The sequence below is a fragment of the Apteryx rowi genome, unplaced genomic scaffold (assembly GCF_003343035.1).
Source record: "Apteryx rowi isolate R43461 unplaced genomic scaffold, aptRow1 scaffold_37, whole genome shotgun sequence".
NCBI lineage: Eukaryota > Metazoa > Chordata > Aves > Apterygiformes > Apterygidae > Apteryx > Apteryx rowi.
This window is the reverse complement of record NW_020450196.1, coordinates 1,783,119-1,804,120: the sequence shown is the minus strand read 5'-3', so window position 1 is coordinate 1,804,120 and position 21,002 is coordinate 1,783,119. Positions and strand designations below refer to the sequence as shown.

General features: G+C 34.8%; 1 protein-coding gene across 1 annotated transcript in view; it reads right to left on the bottom strand.

Moving 5' to 3' along the window:
- Window positions 1-21,002, bottom strand: part of CNTLN (centlein) — a 201,423-nt gene that overhangs the window by 95,744 nt on the left and 84,677 nt on the right. Inside the window, exons 10-13 of the mRNA XM_026073572.1 lie at window positions 14,749-14,922; window positions 8,977-9,102; window positions 3,545-3,666; window positions 602-727 (exon numbers count right to left, since the gene is read on the bottom strand). Coding sequence (XP_025929357.1) covers window positions 602-727; window positions 3,545-3,666; window positions 8,977-9,102; window positions 14,749-14,922 — 548 coding nt within the window. The remainder of the gene's footprint in view (window positions 1-601; window positions 728-3,544; window positions 3,667-8,976; window positions 9,103-14,748; window positions 14,923-21,002) is intronic.

The window sequence follows — 21,002 nt, the reverse complement described above, 5'->3', positions numbered from 1 at the left end:
GACAGGCTGTGCACAGCAAGAAAGAGAGCAACTCCCTCGTGCTTTTGCAGGTCACTACCAAGGACCATGTTAGCAGATCCACACCAGACCCTTAACAGGCAGCTCTGCTGCTACCAGTAATTAGCTTGGACAGCTCTGGCTCCAGGAGTAGCAGCAAGGCTACACCATAATGAGCTCAGCTGGGATTAGCAGGACAGGGCAGGGAACCAAGAGAGCTGAGGCATTCTGCATTGCGTATGTATCACAGAGATCAAACAAGGATGGCTGGCTAGGTTATCCCCTTACCACCTCATTCCAAAAATGAAGCACGGCAGTGTGTAAAATACAGGCTAATGAAGAGCGACACCTCCAACAGATGAGAGCCACATTAATTAACACAATCCCCAGATCATGGAATACAGTTGCTGTTAGTGCTAGCAAACTTCTAACTTGTCACTGATTTAAGAGGAAAAAAAAAAAAAGGGCTGATGTTTTCCTTTCTGCTCGTGGTAGAAGATGGTTTAATCTTGGAATTTTGCAAGGAATTCCTCCTGCATGGCCTCCAAGGCACAACCTTCAGAAAAAATTGTTTAAATAAATACTCTTTAAGAAACAAACTCACTTTTCAATCAATAGCTTTTTGTGCTCCCTTCTGAAATAAGCCAATTCATTACACACAGCATCAGAATCCTCTTGACAAAGCTGACGGGGGTCTGCACGCTGGTGTCTGCTTTTACTGCTTTCAGTCCTGTTTATGAGTGAAAACAGATTGTTTCTTTATAAATATCTACATGTTTTCAGACCATGAGAATGAAAATATACTTCCTCTCGGAAAATAGATCTGTAATTGTTGCATATACTAGATGTAAGCCTTGTATGCTTAACAGAGGTACACATTTCTTAATGACTTAAAATGTAGTATTATAAAAAAAGTCCAATTAAGTAGTTTCAGACAGAATTCCTGCTAGTAAGGCAGCAGGGCTCTCAACTGACATGTGGCAGACCAGTATCTCCCTCATTCATTCTGTCAACATCCTTCATAATACTGATATGAGAAAGCAGAAGGTGAAAGCATAACACAATGTCTTGCAAGAAAATTGAGAGCCACCAGCTCGCCTTGTACCTCTGCAAACCAATGTGGAAGCCACATTAATGCACATTCTACATCAAACTGTGTATCCACTGTCTAATAAAAGAATAAGGTATCTATGGATAGATGATGCATCAGGAAAAGATATACTGAATTTAAAAGCACAGATGAAAATGAAAATATTTCACAAGTTTTATTTCAGAAGACTATATTTAATATGCTTTAATAAAATGAAAGATTATAAAAAGTGTTCCTTTACAAAATTAATTTCAATCTCCCTGCAGTTTAAATTCCTACTGACCATAGAAATAAACTACCAGAGAATCTGTTAAGCTCAGAAGGCCCCATCATCTTTGCAATCACATATATTTGGAAGTTGTATGCACACTGACAGGTGGATTAGGTCCCATCAGCTGCCATCGAGACAACAGACTCCAATCTATGAAGAACCAGGGAAAGTGGGGTCTTCCACCTCTTACATAGGATCAGAAATGCCACGTAAGTACCTGAAACTGAGTTCTTAAGGAACAAATTACATTACACCAGCAATAAGAAGTTTTTTGAGATGCCAGAACAACAGTTTAAGGTATAACAACTTAAAGACTGATTTTCTTCAAGTCTTGTCTACTTTCCTTTGTTAGCATATTAAAAAAGGAAAATAAAACCCTTTGGTGATAGACAAAAAGATTGAAGGTTATATCCAGCTCTTTTCTGATGACAAAAATCATCAAAAACCTCTGACTTTTAGCTCTTCACATTAAATACTGGTGAAGAAATTAATTACTATGAATTAACAAATAAAACTTTTAAGATTACACTTTTCCCAGTACCTACTTTGCCCAAATATGTTCCTATCTGGACATAAGCTGGTCTCATTAATTTTCAATAGAAACAGAAGTTCCCTTTTTAACTACTGCTTCACTGTATATCAAGTTTGAACTTAACCATCTTCTTCCGGGTTGATCTTTTTTTTTTTTTTTTTTTTAAATCTTTTTGCCTTGGCCTCTCTGTGGACTACAAATGCTTCCTTAGACATTGAATTAAGTCATTTCACTTGATAAGGAACTGTCATCCACTAGGTTTCAGTCATTTTCAGCTTGCACTGAATTTAAAATAGTGAGCTGGAAGATAAAATTCTAGATGTTATTCCTAAATAAACCCAGCTTCTTCTTTAGCCATTTAAACAACTCTGCCAGTTATTTATGCTTTGATATTTCAAAAATCTTCCTGCACTACCAAAACATGTTGTGAATTTGTAACTTACTGTACATCCAGACTTTTTTCTTTTTAAAAGACAAACTTAAAAAAAAAAAAAAAAAGCCAAAGTACTATATAGGAATACACACCTACTCAAATAGGCCAAAAAGTTACTCACGTATAACCCACTACACCATCCTTTACATCACCTTGGGCACTATGAATGGCTATCAATTTTTGCATTGATTTCTAGGACTCTTTTTTGGTCAGAAAAATATTAGAACAGTCTGTGTCAAGATGAATCAGGCTATTAATGTTGCTCTAATTACAAAAAGAACTATTTTTAGAAAAAACATATATGCATATTCTGAACCGTAGGTACTAACTGAAGTCCTAGTAAAGCCATCAGGACTTAAGAATCTGTTCAAATTACTTTCTTGGAATAGAGTCTAAACAACTCCACCTCAACAGTGTCTGATAAGTGAAGTGATAAGAAATTTCTTCACTTCTCCAGATGTGTCTATTTACCAAAAATCCTAACTCTCTGTTCAGGATGTCAGAAAAGAATTTTTGCATAAAATTTTCACTAATTTATATAGATTTTAAGTGAGAATTATATACATAGAATATTCATGATTAAAATTCCAGTGTGGTAGAGTTCTGATATTCTTTCTTTTTTCATTCATGAAGATATATTACTGTCATATTTCTGTAGAATAATCAGGAATAATCGATTTTATAACCATTTAACAGATGAAAATACCCTGCTTTTTATGCACATGCTCTTTTTTCCCCTATTAAAAAGGGATTTTAGGATTAGCTTCAGCTAATGTTTGAATCTGTAAATGTTCACACAAATGCTATTATTTCTTTATCATTTAATAAATACAAATATTTCAAAAACTGTTTGAAACATAAGAAGCTATTGTTCCATTATAGAAAACTGAAAACATACACAGCCAACAAATTAATCAGCTGGGGAATTACACAGGCATAATAAGCAGCCATAGCAGACCTTTGTCCAGTACTCAAGCTCAAAACGGGATCCTAAATAAAATAAGTTAAGATGTCAGCTCAGTACATTTTACTCTTGGTTTCGGCTCTAAATTTTCTTATATAGAGGTATGCCATGTATTCTGCTTTTACACAGGATAAAGTCTTGATCATCACAAAACAGCTCCTTCATTTAAATAAAATTCTGTTTTGAATACCTATATAATACTTTTGTTCACATTTCTTGTGTAAGGGAAATGTTTTTAAATGAGCTATGTAACTTACCTGCTATCGCCCTCTTCCCACTGCTTTAATTGCTCTTTTAGTGCTCTGTAGTTGGTCTGTAACATCTGCAGTCTCTCTTTGCRTTTTTCATGGGCTGTTCTTAGCTCATCAGTTTCTCGAGTCTGTGTAGCACCAAAAAAACCCCAAAATTAGAGTTGGGTAAAATGTAAGAGACTTTCACACAAAACTCATGAAACTAAAGTTCCATTTAAGTAACTATTAAGAGTTTCAAAAATTTAGATAAAAAAGATCTAGAATCAGTCTCTGAGGTCAAATGCAGATTTATTTTTTCTCATTACTACTTTTAAGTGAATTTGGCAAAATATTTTTTTCATGCTGCTGAGAGGTTTTAAAAAAATTTACTATCAAAATGTTAGTGTTTATCTTGTGAATGCATTGACTTAATATACCTAAAAATATATACACTGAAAAGGAGTTGTTGGTACTGTCTTTTCCTCTAAACTACTCTTCTTTTTGCATGGAAGGCTAATTTCTGTATTTCTGAGGAAAACATTGTCAGCACTGAAATTGACATCACAAATCTCAAGAATTGAAATGATACAAAGATTCCCCCATTTATTTATTTATTACACATACATATATAAATCTTGAAACACTCAGACTTTGACCTCTAGCACATTGTTATGTAACAAGCAAGAAAGAAAAAGAAATTTTGCAATAGCTTTTATATGAATCATTAAAAAAGCATTACTTTTATAGAGAATTAAAAATAAGAGATATGCACTGATTTATGTTACAGGATAACAATGTGCAAGTTAAAAAAATTTTTTATAAACAACAATACTGTGCTTTGAAAAAATAAACATTAAGAAAAGGACATTCCACAGTATGAAGTAAGCTAAATTCTGGCATAGTGTAGTAAAGAATTAATCAAATATTATCCTGCAGGAAAATTTGCTCTTTATGCTGCATTTTCAATTCAATGGGAGCTCTGCTTGTGGGGTGACTGCAGAACACGTTTCTTAATCTCTATGTAAATCACAATACTTTATTTGCATGCATTTACTGTTTATATGTAAGGAGGGCTTTCAGCATTTGCCATTATATAAGATACACCAATAGTCAGAGCTGTAAGTAGTAAAAGTTAAATCCAACCATAAACACATGACAAGCCTTTATACAGACTGTTAGTTACACTATACTTAGTCTAAGCTTGTCTTCCAAATAGTAGCCCAACTTTCGTGACACACAAACAAAGCTGAAAGAAACCAACTAAAATTTCAGATGCTGTACCATATATAAAATAAGAATTTTTCTGGAAGTGACACACAAAGACAATTTAGGAATATAAAAGGTCCCAAAGTGACCTTATCAGTAAATACTTTTCTAAGTTTTCTGAACCAATCACTAAATCAAATAAATCTGTAAGTTTATCTGTCCCTTCGAACCATTTAAAAAATACCTTTGTCTAGTTTTAAGTAGTTTATGTAAACAGCACAATATTAAAACCAATTACACAAAGAGCAAGCTTCAGATTAATTTATGGCAAAGGACATACAGACTATGATTAAGTTTTGTGTGGCAGTGCAAGAGGAAATTGTGACAGTGTAGATGTGGAGTTTTGAAGTCATTTTCATGAAATCATTATTCCAAAATTGCTTGATACTGCTACTGAAACTTGATCAAGACTGGCAAGATACTGGAAACTTATGTCTGTCTTCAGTATAAATCCTCAGAAGTTTATTAGTGTCAATGCCCTTACAAAGGTGCAAGCAAGTGCAGAATTTGGCTTTTCCCATTTATGAACTCATGTTTTTCATTATCGCTTACCAGTTCCATCACCCATTCCACTACAGTTATTACAGCTTATTTCTGTTTTAAAAGAAACAGAAAATAGGCAACTGTCCTAATCACTCTCTTTTACTGGAGTATTAAGCACTTAAGAACTCTCAATTTACTCTGTTATTTCTAGAATCTCAGTTCTGTTTCTCTGTGATTGGATTATGTTCTATTTTTCTAATCATTAAGCTGTCTTGTATRTAGTTTTCTATATATTGACAGAAATGGGACAGAACAATCTTCTCTAGCGGTGCTGGATCTCCAGGTAGCCAGTCTTATTCTATAGTAATTCCTGTGAGATCATTAAAGGCAGCGTCCAAACTGTGGGAGGAGGAACCCAACTGCCTATGAAAAAAAAAAAAAAAAAAGTTATTTTGTTATTTGCAGGGAAGCTCAGCCAAGCCAAAAACCAAAAAAATGATTCTAATCACTATTTCAAAATTCGGCTGAATTGAACTGTAACAACTTCTGTCACAGCAAAAGTTGAACTAAAACAGAACTGAAAAAAAATACTAGTTCAATTCCTTGACTACTGCTGTTTGGGCTGATAGGAAGTGAGGAATCTTGCACATATTAAAAAAAAAAAATTGTTTTCCACAAAGCCGTAAGATTAACATATTTTCAGCATCTGAATGCCCTACAGAGAACAGGACCATCTAAGGAATCTAAATTAAGTGTAACAGTTACATAAACAAGTATTCTTCTCTGATATAAATAAATATTAAGATAGCCCTAAAGACTGAACTACACATTTTGGTTCTAATTCTCTCAAAAATTTTAGACCTTTAAACAAAAAGGATGAGAAAATGCAAACGGAAGAAATCCTATTGCTCTTGGTAACTAACCTTCTGGTAAAAGCCAGGAACATCTCCTCTAGACTGTGCCAAGGATCATAGTTCTAGGCATATAATATGGGGCAAAAGAACATGTTCATAGTTTGTATCAAATATCCAACTTTCAGAGACCAAACTCCTACCCACTTCTTAAAGACAAATAATGGATTGATATACTTACGCTGGGATGTACCAGCTTGATAGTCAAAAATCCACGTTCAAAATCCATGAAATACACTATTTACTTTGACATTCACTTGCCTAAACAAGGGAGCAATGAGCTCTGTTACTTTTTCAGCAGGTCCTAGACTGCAGAAATGTAGCAGATTTTGTATCAAAAGCTGTTGACCTTCTGAAGTTAAGAATATACACCTTTACCCTGTCTATATTAGTGATCAAGGTAGTAACAGCTAAATTCCTTAGCCAGAAATGAGTAACCCAAGGAAAACTGGGAAAAACCCTAGGAATAGAACTTTGCCCTTTTCTGTTACTTTGTAATGCTGACTGGGATATGAACATTTCCTGTAGCTCAAAGAACCAATAAATAAAGCTATTCTGCTTATCATTTTTTAAAATTGTTACCAATTATCAGAAGGGCGATAGATAAACTCACAACTTTATCTTCAGGATATGCATAATCAGTATGTTCTTTGACAGATGATTGTTCAATTTTTCTGTAAGCCTATTTCAGGCAATCCATACAGTCAACGCTTTGCTTGAGGGGGCAATAATGAAAGAGCCAGTTTTGACAATATTGAGCATGTTCACTGTCCTCTGTAGAAAGTAATGCCTGAGATGAGAGTAATGTGAAGAAATCACACAATAACAATGGAACTATTCTGGTATTACTGTTATGACTGGTCAATTCAGTGTCATGTTGGCAGTGGCATCATTGAATTCTGAATGTAGTGCCACAACAGTGTTTTAATACGTTGACTTGGGTCTGCATAGCTTCTTTTCAATTAAAGCACTTTGCCAGGGAGGTCAGCTAGGTTTCCTAGAGATGGAGGAGCTCATATATTCATTTTCAAGGGGAGATATACTTCGCCTTTAAAGATATGGATTACAGCATATTGCTGAGCACAGATAAAGACTGGAGGTGCAGACACAAGAGTTAGTGGAGATCCCATACTTGCACTGTAACAAACATGCACAGGTTTCAAATTATGCTTCAAGCTGAAACAGAAGGAATGCCAAAGGCAGTATGCCAAACAGTAGAAACTACTATAACTGACCTGTGTTATGAAGTCATAAACAGAATAACAATACTCTCTTTTCTATATCAGCTTAGAAATTCAGAGTGCTTTTCTTCACTCCTCTTTCCAGAAGAAACCACAAAGAAATGCAGAACTTTGTTTCACTTAAGACAACAACATATGAGCTGGTGAGTGAGCTTATGCTGCCAAAGGCAGAGCAGCTGTATTCCACAGTGCCAGAACAGTCTGCAGGATCAGAGTCAGGGAGGCCAACGAAAATACATGTATGTCTTAGGGTAACAAAGAGTACAGCTCTCAAGTACAACTGCTAGGACATGCCTTCGGTCTCTCTGATGAAAACAAAAAACCTTTCACAAAATTTTGACTACCAAACAGGAACAAGATGGCCTGGGGGACTGAACCTGAAGTCTGTATCATGTGTCTTGTTCATATACTATGTGTGTTAAGAAAACTTATCAAATTTTCCCACATATACAGGGTGATGAATTTGTGCATTTGTGCTAAAATAAAATTCCCACACACAAAGAAAATCTAATCACATTTTTTCTAAAATTGACCCATCTCATAAGAGTATACTTTTGCATGAAGCAGGAACTCAAGACTACAATTCATAGGGCTAGCTGTATTTTCTCACTCACTCACCTGAAATTTATCACAGCATGTTCAGCGAAACCAGCTCTGCTTTGAGTTACATACACTGAAAATACCCTACAAATTCCATACCACTGGACAATCACAGGCAGCAGAAGCATCAAATACTTACAGTACTTCATAGAAAGGACATAAATCCCTTGAAAGGGTATGCTTTGGATGTCAATTTGAAAATACTTGTGGAGAAAAAAAACAAGAGGAGAGTATGGATTGTAAATGTTTAATAAAATAGGACTCAAACAGGGTTTGGGTTTTCTTTGATTGCTTTAAGAATGCATATGGAAATGGAATTTGAATCCAACAGAGCATTCAAAAGGTATTCAAGGTCTTTTTTAAGTAAAACAAGCAAACAAAAACAAAAAAGAAGCATCTATAAAATGGGGACAAAACGAGCAACTGTAATACACGCTCAATGATGCTTTCCTACCAAGGTATTTCTTTTAAATAGTATTTGTTAGAACAACTTCTTCTGAGGCATAACTTTTAAGAATACAGGGTGTAATGCATGTTCCAAGCAATTGACTTGGGTATTTTAAAATGTTGAACTAACTGTATAATTAAAATTTTTCTTTGTACTTTCTGCTTAATTTTATTTCTACGTATATGAATACATAAATTTCTCAAATTATACATTCTCAGATACAAATTTTTAAAATATATTTAACGAGTATGTGCTATTGATGAAATAGCTTGAAATTTGGGCTTTCCTAGGACTGCTGGAATGTCAACACAAGATTCTCTGCAGTAAGGAAAAAAAGACAAACTGATGGAGAGTATTCTTTTATGCTAACACACTTACAGTCCATAACAATATGTGCATTCTGCATTTTTTAAATGCCTGTTTGTTTTGGTATATCTTTATCTATGTAAGCTTGTAGCTGGAGGGTTTTTTGTTTTGTTTTGTTTTTTGTTTTTTTTTTTAAATGTTCACCTTTAGCTGTAGCGTCTTCTCTAAGTTTTCAATCTTCCTTTCAGCTATTTTAAGCTTCTTTAGCTCCTCTGACTCTCTAAAAGAGCTCTTTGGGGACAGAGACCTTGAACGTTTCACAGGTGGTTCCTGGAGAATAAAACAAGGACATGGTTGAACTAGTTGGAACACTGGATTATGAAAGACATGCAGAATTAAAGAAGAAGTAATTTTGAATACTAATAATGAATTATAAAAAAAAAAAAAAATCTGCATGGAATACCAGAGAAATAACAAGCAGAATTACCACAGTGCTACCACTAAAGGTTTCTCTGTGACTCGTTAATGAGAATATTCATTTACATTTACATTGTTTCTTTCAGAATAATGATGTCCCATTAGGGAAGACTAAAGGGTTATAGACTCAGAAATGCAAGAAACCTCATTACAAAGGAGGGGATAGAGGCTGGTCTAATTGCTCTATAAGGGTCCAAGGTTACACTTGATAGGACAACCAGAAACAAGAGGGAAAGGATTTTTTTCCCTTTGAAATAGTTTAACACACTGTGAAGTTGAAGGAACAATATGCTTGAGGAATATAAATACAACAGACAGTAGATCTTATACTATAATGACCATATGGTCATTAACTATAATGTGACTAACTAGAGACAAGAATATGTGTTTATATTATGTACAGCTTCATATAGCAATCTGGAGAAAGAATATGTGAAAGTAACATTTAAACTGGGCAGCTTTCTTGTTCATTCTATGTCATATGGCCTTATGGCAAAGAAAGACAGACCTCATGAAATTAGTCTTTCTGATTTTTTTAATAACTTTGGTTAAGGATAGAGAAATACTAATGCATACATAACACCTGCAAGGCAAAATATAAAATGCCATTTAATAAATTCAAACTAAAACTTAAAATTGTGATTACTGTTATTAGAGCCTACCATTTTCACTGTAAAATAACTGATTTACAACAACAGGAGTTCAGGATAAAGTCTTCTTGAATATTATGTATTTGTACACTTCTGCTATTCCATTAAATTAATCTTAAAGAGAATCTTAATTAGAAACTGGCATTTTTTGATCATTACCTTTCAGCATTAAACATTATAAAACACTGTAGTCCATGCTTCAACTTTAAATTGAACAGGTTTCCAAAAAGGAGAAAATAAAAAATGTCATGCTCTACATATTTAAGAATCTAAATATTGCTAAGATAATTTTTTTTTATTTCAGAAATTTGCTTTCATGAGAAGAAAAAAAATGTACAAAGTTTGGAGAGAGTTTTACAACAATATATGTCCTTTGACATTCAGATTCTATTTATTTTTATATTCCTGTTAGTTCCTTTATATAAAAGAAGAAAATAGAAGACAGTTTTAAGGAACATCTACAACAGTATTTCCAAAGGTGTTTTTTTTTTTTTTTTTTTTTTTTTTTAAACAGTTTAGTATTGTACTGCCTAAAAGAAGATCTCCCTGAAACAGCAAGGTCACTAATTTTTGTTTCTAATAATTTCGATTGAGATACCCAGAAGTTAACTTTAGTTATTAGATACTGATATTAATAGAAAAGCATTTAGTGCACAAAACCAGGTTCCCTTCAGTTGTCTGGAGCCAAACACCCCAAAATCAAAGTATGAAAAAATTTCAGTCACCCTCAAAATCCCAAATTTCTTGAATAAAGTGAATACTTTAAATAAAATTTGTTATCTTCCAGATTTCATAATTATTGCATACCCCACGCATTTTCCCTAAGAATACAGGGTGTACTACTTTTCTAGAAACAGTAAATTAACTCCTGGTTAAACTTCATTTATGCATAGGGAAGACTTGGAAAATACACAATTTCTCTGAAATCAAGGTCAAAGCATTGCACTTGTTGTCACAGAGAAGGGCAGCAAAGGAAAATAAGTGGACCAAAGACCATTTGACCAGCAAGGGAAACTGGGTAGAGAGGCTCTGAAGTAGAATGGAGAAAGAGGGAAAAAAAGGAACACTATATTGGAAGATTAATAAGCCTCACAGTCTTGTTGCTTTAATCAAAGGTGATCAAATACAATGATTACATAACAGGTTTTCTTTATGTAATAGTCTTTTTGTATAGCTGCCTGGGATTATGCTGTGAATCTTCTTACTGTGGAAGTACAGGGCCAAGATAAATAGAGAATATTCTAATTATTGACAGACATAGAAATAGTGTCCTGTGAGAACAGGTAGGATCAGTGATGTGCACTACTAAACAAGCTACTTTTTGAATCTGTTTGTACCTGTTTAGTGATCAGAGTAGAGGTCTGTGGAGAAAAGGAGCTGGGTCTGGGATCTGGAGCTGCACACAGGTAGTTTGAAGGCAATCTTTGTTATGGAAGCAAACAGTTTAATTTTTCTACCAACACAGAAAAGACTGTGYTGTAAAACATACTGTCATTTGATTGCCTGGGGCTGCTGCAAAACTCAGTCTGGAGGATGGCATCTGTAATAATCTCACAACTACAAACTTTGCTGCTGCTGTTGCCAGGTTTAAGGATTTAATTTGTAATTCAATCCTCAAATTGTATAGCAAATTTGCACACATTTGGATTWAAAATATACTCAAATTGCAATGTTCTAAACATTTTTTAAAAATTAAATTTGAAGAATTAATAGAAGAACATTGTAAGAATATTAATTGAAGTCAGGAAACTGTAACAACAAAAGACTTACAGTCAAATGATCCTAAAGCATGATTGCAAAAGACTGAACCAAACAACAGAATAAACAGAAATATATACACTCCCCAGTATTAACAGAAACAAAACTTTGTGACAGAAGATGTAATGTGAAGAAACGGCTGGCAAGTAGATGTGACACATACATGTTTAACTATTAATGCAAGAACAAGAAGTAGAAAAAAGAAAATATGCTTTTTAAACAACCTCCTATTGCAAGTCTGCACCAGGAAAGACACTGTGGGGAGAGGTAGGGAATAGTCAGGTTCTTAAATTCAACATGTTATGTGTTGGATGGAGTCCCAAAACAGAAAAATGCAAGGAAGCTGGGACTCTTATAGAAATGTCTTGGAGAACTCTGCAACACATAGATAAGATCAATGTTTGCCGGGATACAGCACTGAAGACAGTGGTCAGAAATCTTAATTTTTTTTATCAGTTGAAGAAATAGAAACACTAGGAACTGAGCCATAGGCTGACAGAGTGCAAGCTTCAGTTTCTTTTAGGAGAGAAAAAACAAATCAGGTTTTTGATTAACTGTGTTTCAACATGAACTTTATCAGTATTACAAGTTAACTCATGCCTTTTAAGAGAAAGATTTATTTACCTGAAATTATATAAATACTTAGAAGAATGCTACAGAATGTATATCAATAAGAGACAATTATAACTCCTATGCATCATACAATGGCAAGTTTGAGATCTACTTGGTGGTATTTCAAAGCTTAGATATAAAAAAAAAATAAGGTCTGTGTTACTGAATCTGCCAGCAAACATGTGGATGGCAGATTAATCAGGTAACAGAAATCATAACTCATAGAGTTATAAAGTTTTAGCTCCAAAAAGAGCTCTAGGAAGATCAAGCAACTGACTCCTAAGTCTTCATACAAAATGGCAATCAGCTATACCACTTTCCACAGAGACTGGAATAAGAGGGTTACAGTTGCCTCTAAGTATGCACTTAACAACATCAAGAAAAATGACACCGCACATGCACATTTAACAAAGCTTTTAGCCACCACATCATCTGTCTCACAGAAGAAGTTGTTTTCATTGCCATATATCACTGTAGGTGTGGGATTTAGGTTTCTGCAATTCACAAAAATCAGCACGAGCCTACACGTGTAACAATGCATTCTGCAGAACCAAAATAGGTGGAAGTGTCCAGTGACATGGCCAAATGTCCCAATGTATCATGCTAGTCACACGTTTTTGCTTTGTCCCAGGACAAAAGCTTTTTTGAAAAGTTTTCCTATTATTTCATATTTCAAAATTTTTGGCTTTTTATAGCAGAAAGTAATCAAAGCACTGTCATTTTGATGAGAAGTGATTACATGCTTATTTGTTCTCTGTTTACTGGGAATACATTTAAAGAAGGATGAAGAGGTAACATGATGGAGTCTTTGTGAAGCAAACAGAATTGTCACTGTTTAAAAAAAAAAAAAGTGCTTGGTATCCGAGGTATTCTTCCTCTCAAATCACATGATAATAACTCCTGTCCTGATATTTTTGTCCTAAAAGACTGAACAAGAAGGTAATGGAAAGATCCTGCATCGCGAGGGAAAATCAGTGGTAACAGCAATGCATTTCATTAAGAATGCTTACTTTTTTTAACGTGTATTTTGTGATCCTAAAGCCAGAATGTTTCTATAATTTTCCTTACCATCCTGCCTAAAAACAAAGGCTTTGTAGACCTTTCAATTTATTTCCCAAAGCCTGGGTAGACTAAGGGCACATACGGAAATGTGCACATAYCAAGCAGTTCTAAAATAGAGTATTAGAGGAGCATGACTGGATCTACATATCAAACTAGAAAAAAGATTCTCTGTAATAGGATTTAAATGTTAGTAATTAGGTTTATTTCAAATAGTGTAACTGCTTTATTTGTGACACAGTGATGATCACTCTGGGGCAAACACGTCACTCATTACTTTTTTCCTCAGTGTAATGTTAATGACATAGAAAAGGAAAGTGAGACACTAGAACACGATAATAAAAACAAACTACTCTGATTTAGCTATCTAATGAACAGCTCAGGAAAACTAGATATTCTGGACAGTCTCAGCATCAATGATATTTTTCTTAATAACCCTATGAAGTACAGTCCATATTCCAAAAGCTATGACAACCACTGTTTCTTGCTGGACAGACAAATACAAAGTTTTAAGTGTCCCTAAAAAATGTTTTAAAGTATTTCTTTCCCAAAAATAGGTGCAGGACAGTGCAAGATACTGGGGCAGAATAAGCCATACAGTTTTTCAAAGCAAATGGCACAAGATACCAAATATGGGAAGAAGATGAGATTTCTAAGGAAGCAGAAYTTGATATGCCACCATCATAGACTACTTATACCACACAGAATGGTGTTCCTATTTGCTTCCTTGTTATATAAGCGTCTTGCAAGTTTCCTATATTCTACAAAATCACAACAAAAAAAATTTAATGGGGAAGACGTGAAACACACTGGCAACAGAATGGCTTATACTAATCTCAAAAACCAATTTAATTGTAGAATTATTTTCTTATCTTCTTTGTTAGCTATAGTTTACAGTTGTTACTGCTACCTGGAGCCTAAATTTAATAATAAGTCATAGTGAAAGAGAGAGTGCAGCATTACACAGAGTAATAAAAGTCCAAAATATAAACGTCAAAAGGACATAATTTTTGTTCATAGAAAAAAATACTATTTTGAAAAAAAAAAAATCTGAATCACTCATAGTATTTTTTTGTTTGTATTTCCCTCATTTCCCTTTCAGGGAAAGATGGTCATTCTAGTAAACGGCATAAAATACTTAATAAATATTCATTTTAACAAACCTACAAAGAATTTAGCCTTCAAATATTTCATTTAATTAAGAATCCCTTATTCAGTATTTAATAAGGTAAAACTTTCTACTCCCAACAGCTATTTTAACAAGTCTTTGGCAGATAACACAAGAACCATTCAAACAAGCTTCCAGAATTATAAGCAGCATCAACAAATATTAAAATTATTATCTGGACCCTTGAGCAAAAATGTTTGGTTTACCAGCCTCACTTAGACACAAATACACAAGACAATAAAACTATCGTACCTCATGCTTTCTTTCAGTCCTCACATTTTTGCTTTCCAGGATATCTGTCATGTGCAGATTGTGCTCTGCTAGGTTAAGACTTGCTTTTTTCAATTTTTCCTGTAAAAGCTCAATTTCAGATTTTTGTGTTGCAATAAGACACTCCAGCTCACTTAAAGATGGCTGCAGAAATACCTAGAAAATTATAGTACAGGTATATTAAATCAGTAACATTAAAAAACAAATCAACAAATCATTTAGATAAAACTGCCTAGAGAAACAGAACATCACTGATATTACAGGAATGTGAGAAAGCAGTAAATATTTATGTCTTTGGAAATGATGTATGTATTAAAAAAATCAAAAACAGACCCCAAATCTTAACTAAACATTTGCACACAGTACTATATTTTTCAAATCCAAACATACAGTCTTAACAACATTTGCTTTATACAGACATTTCTTCTACAGCAACTTATTTTACTACACTATTTAAAATCTCACATGCAGTGAAAATTTCTTGACAAAATGTTTTAACTCCTAAACTTGTTTCTCATTAAATTTCAAACTGGTAAGCGTCACTGGCTTATTAAACAGGGAAAAAAATTAAATGCAATATTCTGTCAGGAAAGATACGTTTAGCTGGAAACTGCCCCCAAAATGTAAACCTACAAACTCTACCCATGATATCCATAAATTCAAGATGGCACAAGTATTGTAGTCAAATTGAAAACTGACAGAAAAAAAAAGACAGCTATCCTCGATCACAGTGTTATTCAAGGCAGATATGTAATTTCATGAAGCCATTAAATTCCAGGACCCTTCTCAGTTGTCAACCAGTTCATAATAATTCCTTGACACAACATAATACTACCATAGACAGCTCACCTCGAGCGTGTTACAAAACCTGTTCAAACCAACAGATATTTTCATTGGTATCAGCTATCTTTAAATCATAACCTCAGTGCCCAAAAGCAGACTCAAGCATGTGCAAATGATCAAGAGTGATCAAGTTAGCATGGCTTGACACACTAGTCCTTGTCAGCTGAGTTTGCAGTAACTACTTGTGTGCACACCTCATCATTACAACCACAAAGCAAAACACTGTTAGCTTAAACCACCTTAATACGAATGCTCTCGTCTGTGGCAATCACAAAGTGAAATGCGTTAGCTTCAGCCTCTTCACGGTGCTCTAAGGCTGGGGACAGATGTTCAACTTTCAGGCAGCTGCGCCAGATGAAGACAGTATGGTTCCCAAATGGTCACCACAGGCAGGCAGCTGGAGGTTAGCACCCCGACACTTCTGCTGAAAGAAGGGATGGTACGAACCCCCACCGTAATCCATTACGGTAATAAGAAGGCAAATTAGTTTAAAAAGCCAATGCAAGTAGCCTGAGCTGACCCAGCTGACCTGGTGTGATGTTGATTTGGGCAAACTCTTAAAACTCCTTCTGACAGCAGAGCTCTGACAGCAGTGACAAGTAGGTAGGAAATAGTCTTCAATCAACAAAGCTCGATCCAGAAGATAACTTTCTCAAGACTGTCTACAAGTTTCATTTTACACATGCTTTCTTCGCTCAGCCAAGCTGTGATAACCTGACCGCTTGCAACTGTCTGAACATATTCTCAAGAAGATTACTGATTTCAACAGAAAAGAAAAAATTTGGTACAATGATCCATTGTTCCTATTCTCTCAAATACCAGTAAGCCTCAAGTAACACAGATCAGGTATGACAAAAATCTGACAAAAATCAGAAAAAGCAGTGTAGATACATAAGTATTCCAAATTCTAGCCAGTCTGAAGCAGAAGTGAAACAGACCAAAGTCTGATTAAAATCACTCTCTTAACAAGCAAGCACTCTTGTAACCTTAGTATTTGACAGAAACAGAGAAACAGAGTAATGGACAAAGCTATTTGAGTTCTTGCTATGCAGAATATGAAGCTTCTGTTAAAAAGTATTATAAACTCACAGTTTCTACAAGTAAATCCCACATTAGAATTGCCAAGTATTTACTTCAAGAAATGAATCACTCCTCATGCAGCAGACAAGCATGGGAGAGTTCTATCAGAAGTTGCCCGTGCTCTTGCTTACTGCTCCTTAAATAATTTCTGTTGGTTATTTTGTGACATACTTTAGGCCACGCATAGCTGCAGATAACATTTCCACCTATGATTAGCAAAAGGCCAGTTTATAACTACAATTAAACTCTACACAGAGGGGAAAAAAAGAAAAGTAAGATGAGAAGTAGACTAGCCATGCATTGAAAAGAACATTTGAAAAGAACTAGGTTCTTTCACTCTTTCATTTGACCAAAGAATCAGGACTACATAAAAGGGAAAAGATCCAACCTAGAAGACAGAAATAATATCTACAGATAAGGGAAATTTATTTATATTTAGGTTATATATTCAGAATTTTTTAGCTGAACATTTTCTTCATTATTAACAAACAGAAATACATATACCAGGATGTCAAATTTTATTGACTTCTCAGGCATACATAAAAATAGACTTCTAAGTGTAACATATATCATACAATTACACTAGTAATCAAAACAAGAATCAACAGCTTTAATCTGTTATAATCATTTTAATTGTCACCATGAATTATATCTTAAAAATTTTTTAACAGTCTAGAACTGTTAAATGTTGCTGACTTTTAAATCAGAAGAACTACATACAATTACATATACTAATTTAGTTAATGTAAAGTACACAGATTAACTTCTGTATTATTGCTGTTTATTTCTTTTTTAAATCAACAATGAAATGTACAATGCTGTGAAATGAAAATCAGTTTAAGAGTCACAGAATATATATAAGCCTGGCTCCTCTAAATCAATGAAGTTTTGCTACTGACTGCAATAGGACCAATACAGGAACAGGGTTCTTCATTTTTTTTTCCAATTAGATTTTTCTTAAAAGAGATCTCTAAAAATTACCATGCAGTGATACTTATTTTAAATTAAGACACTATAAAGGCATAATTGCTGATAAAACTCTTATGACAGTGTGTACCTGCATATATGCAGATATTTCTAGGAAAGCTGAAAAACACTAAAACAGTATTAGATCTTAATTTATACCTCTGAAATGCCTGCATTTATATCCTCAAAACTATTCAGCAGATCACTGTTACCCATACAGATTCACTAAATGGCTTACATCTTGGAACCTACTGTTCTTTTTCAGGATGCATGCGAGGTTTCTTTGATTTCAGGAATTCTATGAACCCAGACTGTAACCTGAAGAGATCCACTTACGACATTGAAGTTTTCAATTATTGATGGATTCAAATTCAATAAAAGCTGAGTATTCTATTAAATTTAATATTTTCTTTACTTCCCGATAAATATTTTTCTTTTTTTCCTAGTCTGGAAGACTTTGTTTACATAAATGTCAAGAGAACTTCTAAATATGAATTTTTGAGATGAAAAAAATTTTTTTTTTCCAAGGACTGAAAGTTGGATGAAATTTCTCCCTCTGGTGTTCTGTTTCAGGTTCATGCCCATTAAACTTTAAATTACTGTCATATTGTATATTGGATTTCCTTGGTTAAAAGGAAAAAAAAAATTTATCAAAAACAAATCCTTTAATGAAAAGATTTGTTTTTTGTGAGAACCTTACTTTCTGTAAAAAACTTGACTCCATTAATGACCTATAGTTCCAAGATTTATACATGAGGAAAGGCAGAGTTCTTTTTTTTTTTTCAGATCCCAAGAAAGGAATGCACCCTTTTCACTCTCTAGTTTTACCTCTGAACTCTCACTTGTAATCTAAGAACTAAGGGAAATATTGCAATTAATAAGGCCAAAAAAAGCAAGTAATTTGCACTGCAATTGAGCTCCAGTTTTAAGATTCTAGTACTATCTGAAATAAGAACAATATTGTGCTTCAGGACTTGGAAAGCATTCAACATCCAAGCCCTGTACGAAGAATGTAGTCCAGTTCCACATACAGTCCAGAAATCTATAGTCCAAAAAAAGAAAACCAAGTTACATGCCAAGTGGCAGCACCAGTGTTTTCTACAGCTGCTCTCTCAAAATCAGTGTTGTAGACCTGTGTTCTCACCAACCGAAATACTAACTCACCTCAAAGACAAGAGTTCCAAAATTTCAGTTCCTAAAGTCTATCTGAATCTTATGTCTAGAATTAAAATTCCTGTAGGATGGATTGTTTCGGTTTACAGATAATACTTAACTTCTGCACAGACTGTCCACCTCCATGCCGAGTACTGTGAATGAACACTTTCTCTCAAGTTCAGACGTCTTGAATTAAATTCTGTCTGCACTATAAAGTCTACATTAACAGAATTATGGTTTCCTCTTTCACTTCGCAATAAAGATCAGCTTAAATTATATGTTATTTTCTGCTTATACTTGATTTCCTCATACTGACACCCAATTCAACATGCAAAATATGCATTCAAAATAAATGACAAAGGCCTATTTATGTCTTAAAGAACAAATACAATACAGAAAGAATTTTTTTCTACCAAACAGATCTCTCACTCCTCTTATGCTTATGTATCGTTACAAAGGAAGACATAGCTCATCTTGGGGGCATTAACCGAGGAGAAGCCACTAGAGGAACCATCCACAGTGTACCTAGGGAAGGGAATCCACTGCTCGCTTTTCATTACTGTTAACAGACCTAACAAACAGCACCAAACAGTATGGACAGAATACAGCTATTGTCTGCCATACTTCTGTTCCGCACTTCTTTGCTGAAATTGTAAGATATAGCATGTGTGAACAGAATGGCTACCTAAGAATTTTGGAACTAATAATACAGCCCTATGTATACTCCTCCTTCCCCTATCTCTCCCTCTCTACTTCCTCAGTACTAATCTGTGCTTTCAAGACATTACCTACCTCTACTTACACTATTGCAGTACCAGAATAGGAGGAAACTGTGAGCAAGCAGATCCTTGCACAATCTTTCTGTAAGCAGATGCAAGCTCACTCTGCTTGAACTACACACCAGCCAACAAGCACGCAGCTACTTAGTATGGGCTAGGATACCCTTTCTCTCAACAACACATTAATACAGTTTATACACACAGCTCAGACTAGAGGAAGTTAGCACACATTTGCCAACAGAGCTTAATGAGGAAACAGCTTTTGAGACCCAAGGCAACCAACCTGCTCAAGCCTATGACCCATACACCAAAGTTTTCTTGCAGTCAAACTCCTGCAGGGAACCACCAGAAGCAGTTTATATATGAGAAATAACAATTACTTCCCAGGTTTCCTCTTACACTGCTACTGAGTCAGCTAGCTGGGCGGCCAAGCCAGAGGCAGTGCTCACCTCAGCATCCTTCACCAGCTCCTCCTCCTTACAGCCTGGAATTCAGATCACCACAGCAGCAGCTACCCCATCTCTAGTTACTGCACATACTTCTAGGACAGGCTCCAGCAATCAACTGTTAAAGAGCTGCACATGGCTTAAAAGCCACCACTAGCCACCCTTCAAGTTGTCATTGTTATTATTTCCCATGTCAATACACAATGATATATTTACTCATTCCTGTATTAYTTTCTACCATAATAGCTAGAGCTCAAATCAGAAAAATTAAACACAGATACAAAAAAGTAAAGAGGAAAAATACAGCCAAAAGCRGGAAAAAAAAATTTTTTTGACAGACTTACTAAAATTTTGCATATTTTATTTTGTCTTATCAGAAAGATTTTATTTGTGTTCTCTTCTTCTAAATAAGTACGTACACAAAATACACAAGACTGTGTATGGACAGGTGAGTGGCCCTTTGATTTACATATTCATCATCACATAGAAAGAGAAAAGAAAAAAAAACATAGGACCAAGTTAATGGCAATTCTGACATTGCCTTGAACGGATGCGYTGCTTTCATAGCCATATGTAGTTAAGCTCATATAAGGTTGTCACAGGAACTTCCTTGTGTAAATCACTACACTGGCTCACTCCCTATCACTGAAGTAATCTTCTAGCCAAAGCTTCCTGCAGCAGAAGAGCTGGACACTGAATTCATATAGCATCAGAAATACTCGTGGCAAAAGAGGGCCTGCCTATCCAGTAGACAGAAATATGATGGGGAAACTGTCATCAAGCAAAGCTCTGCAAAGACCCACTGAAAACAATATGCTGGAAACAGACTTGGGGAGGGATGACACCTGCTGTATGTTAGGAATCTGGATTCAGGAAAAGGGAAATGTAAATGCCAAGAAGAGGAGAGTGGTGATAAAGAGACTATGGTGGTAAGACAAATAAAAGAGTAATGATGGCAACTAACTGT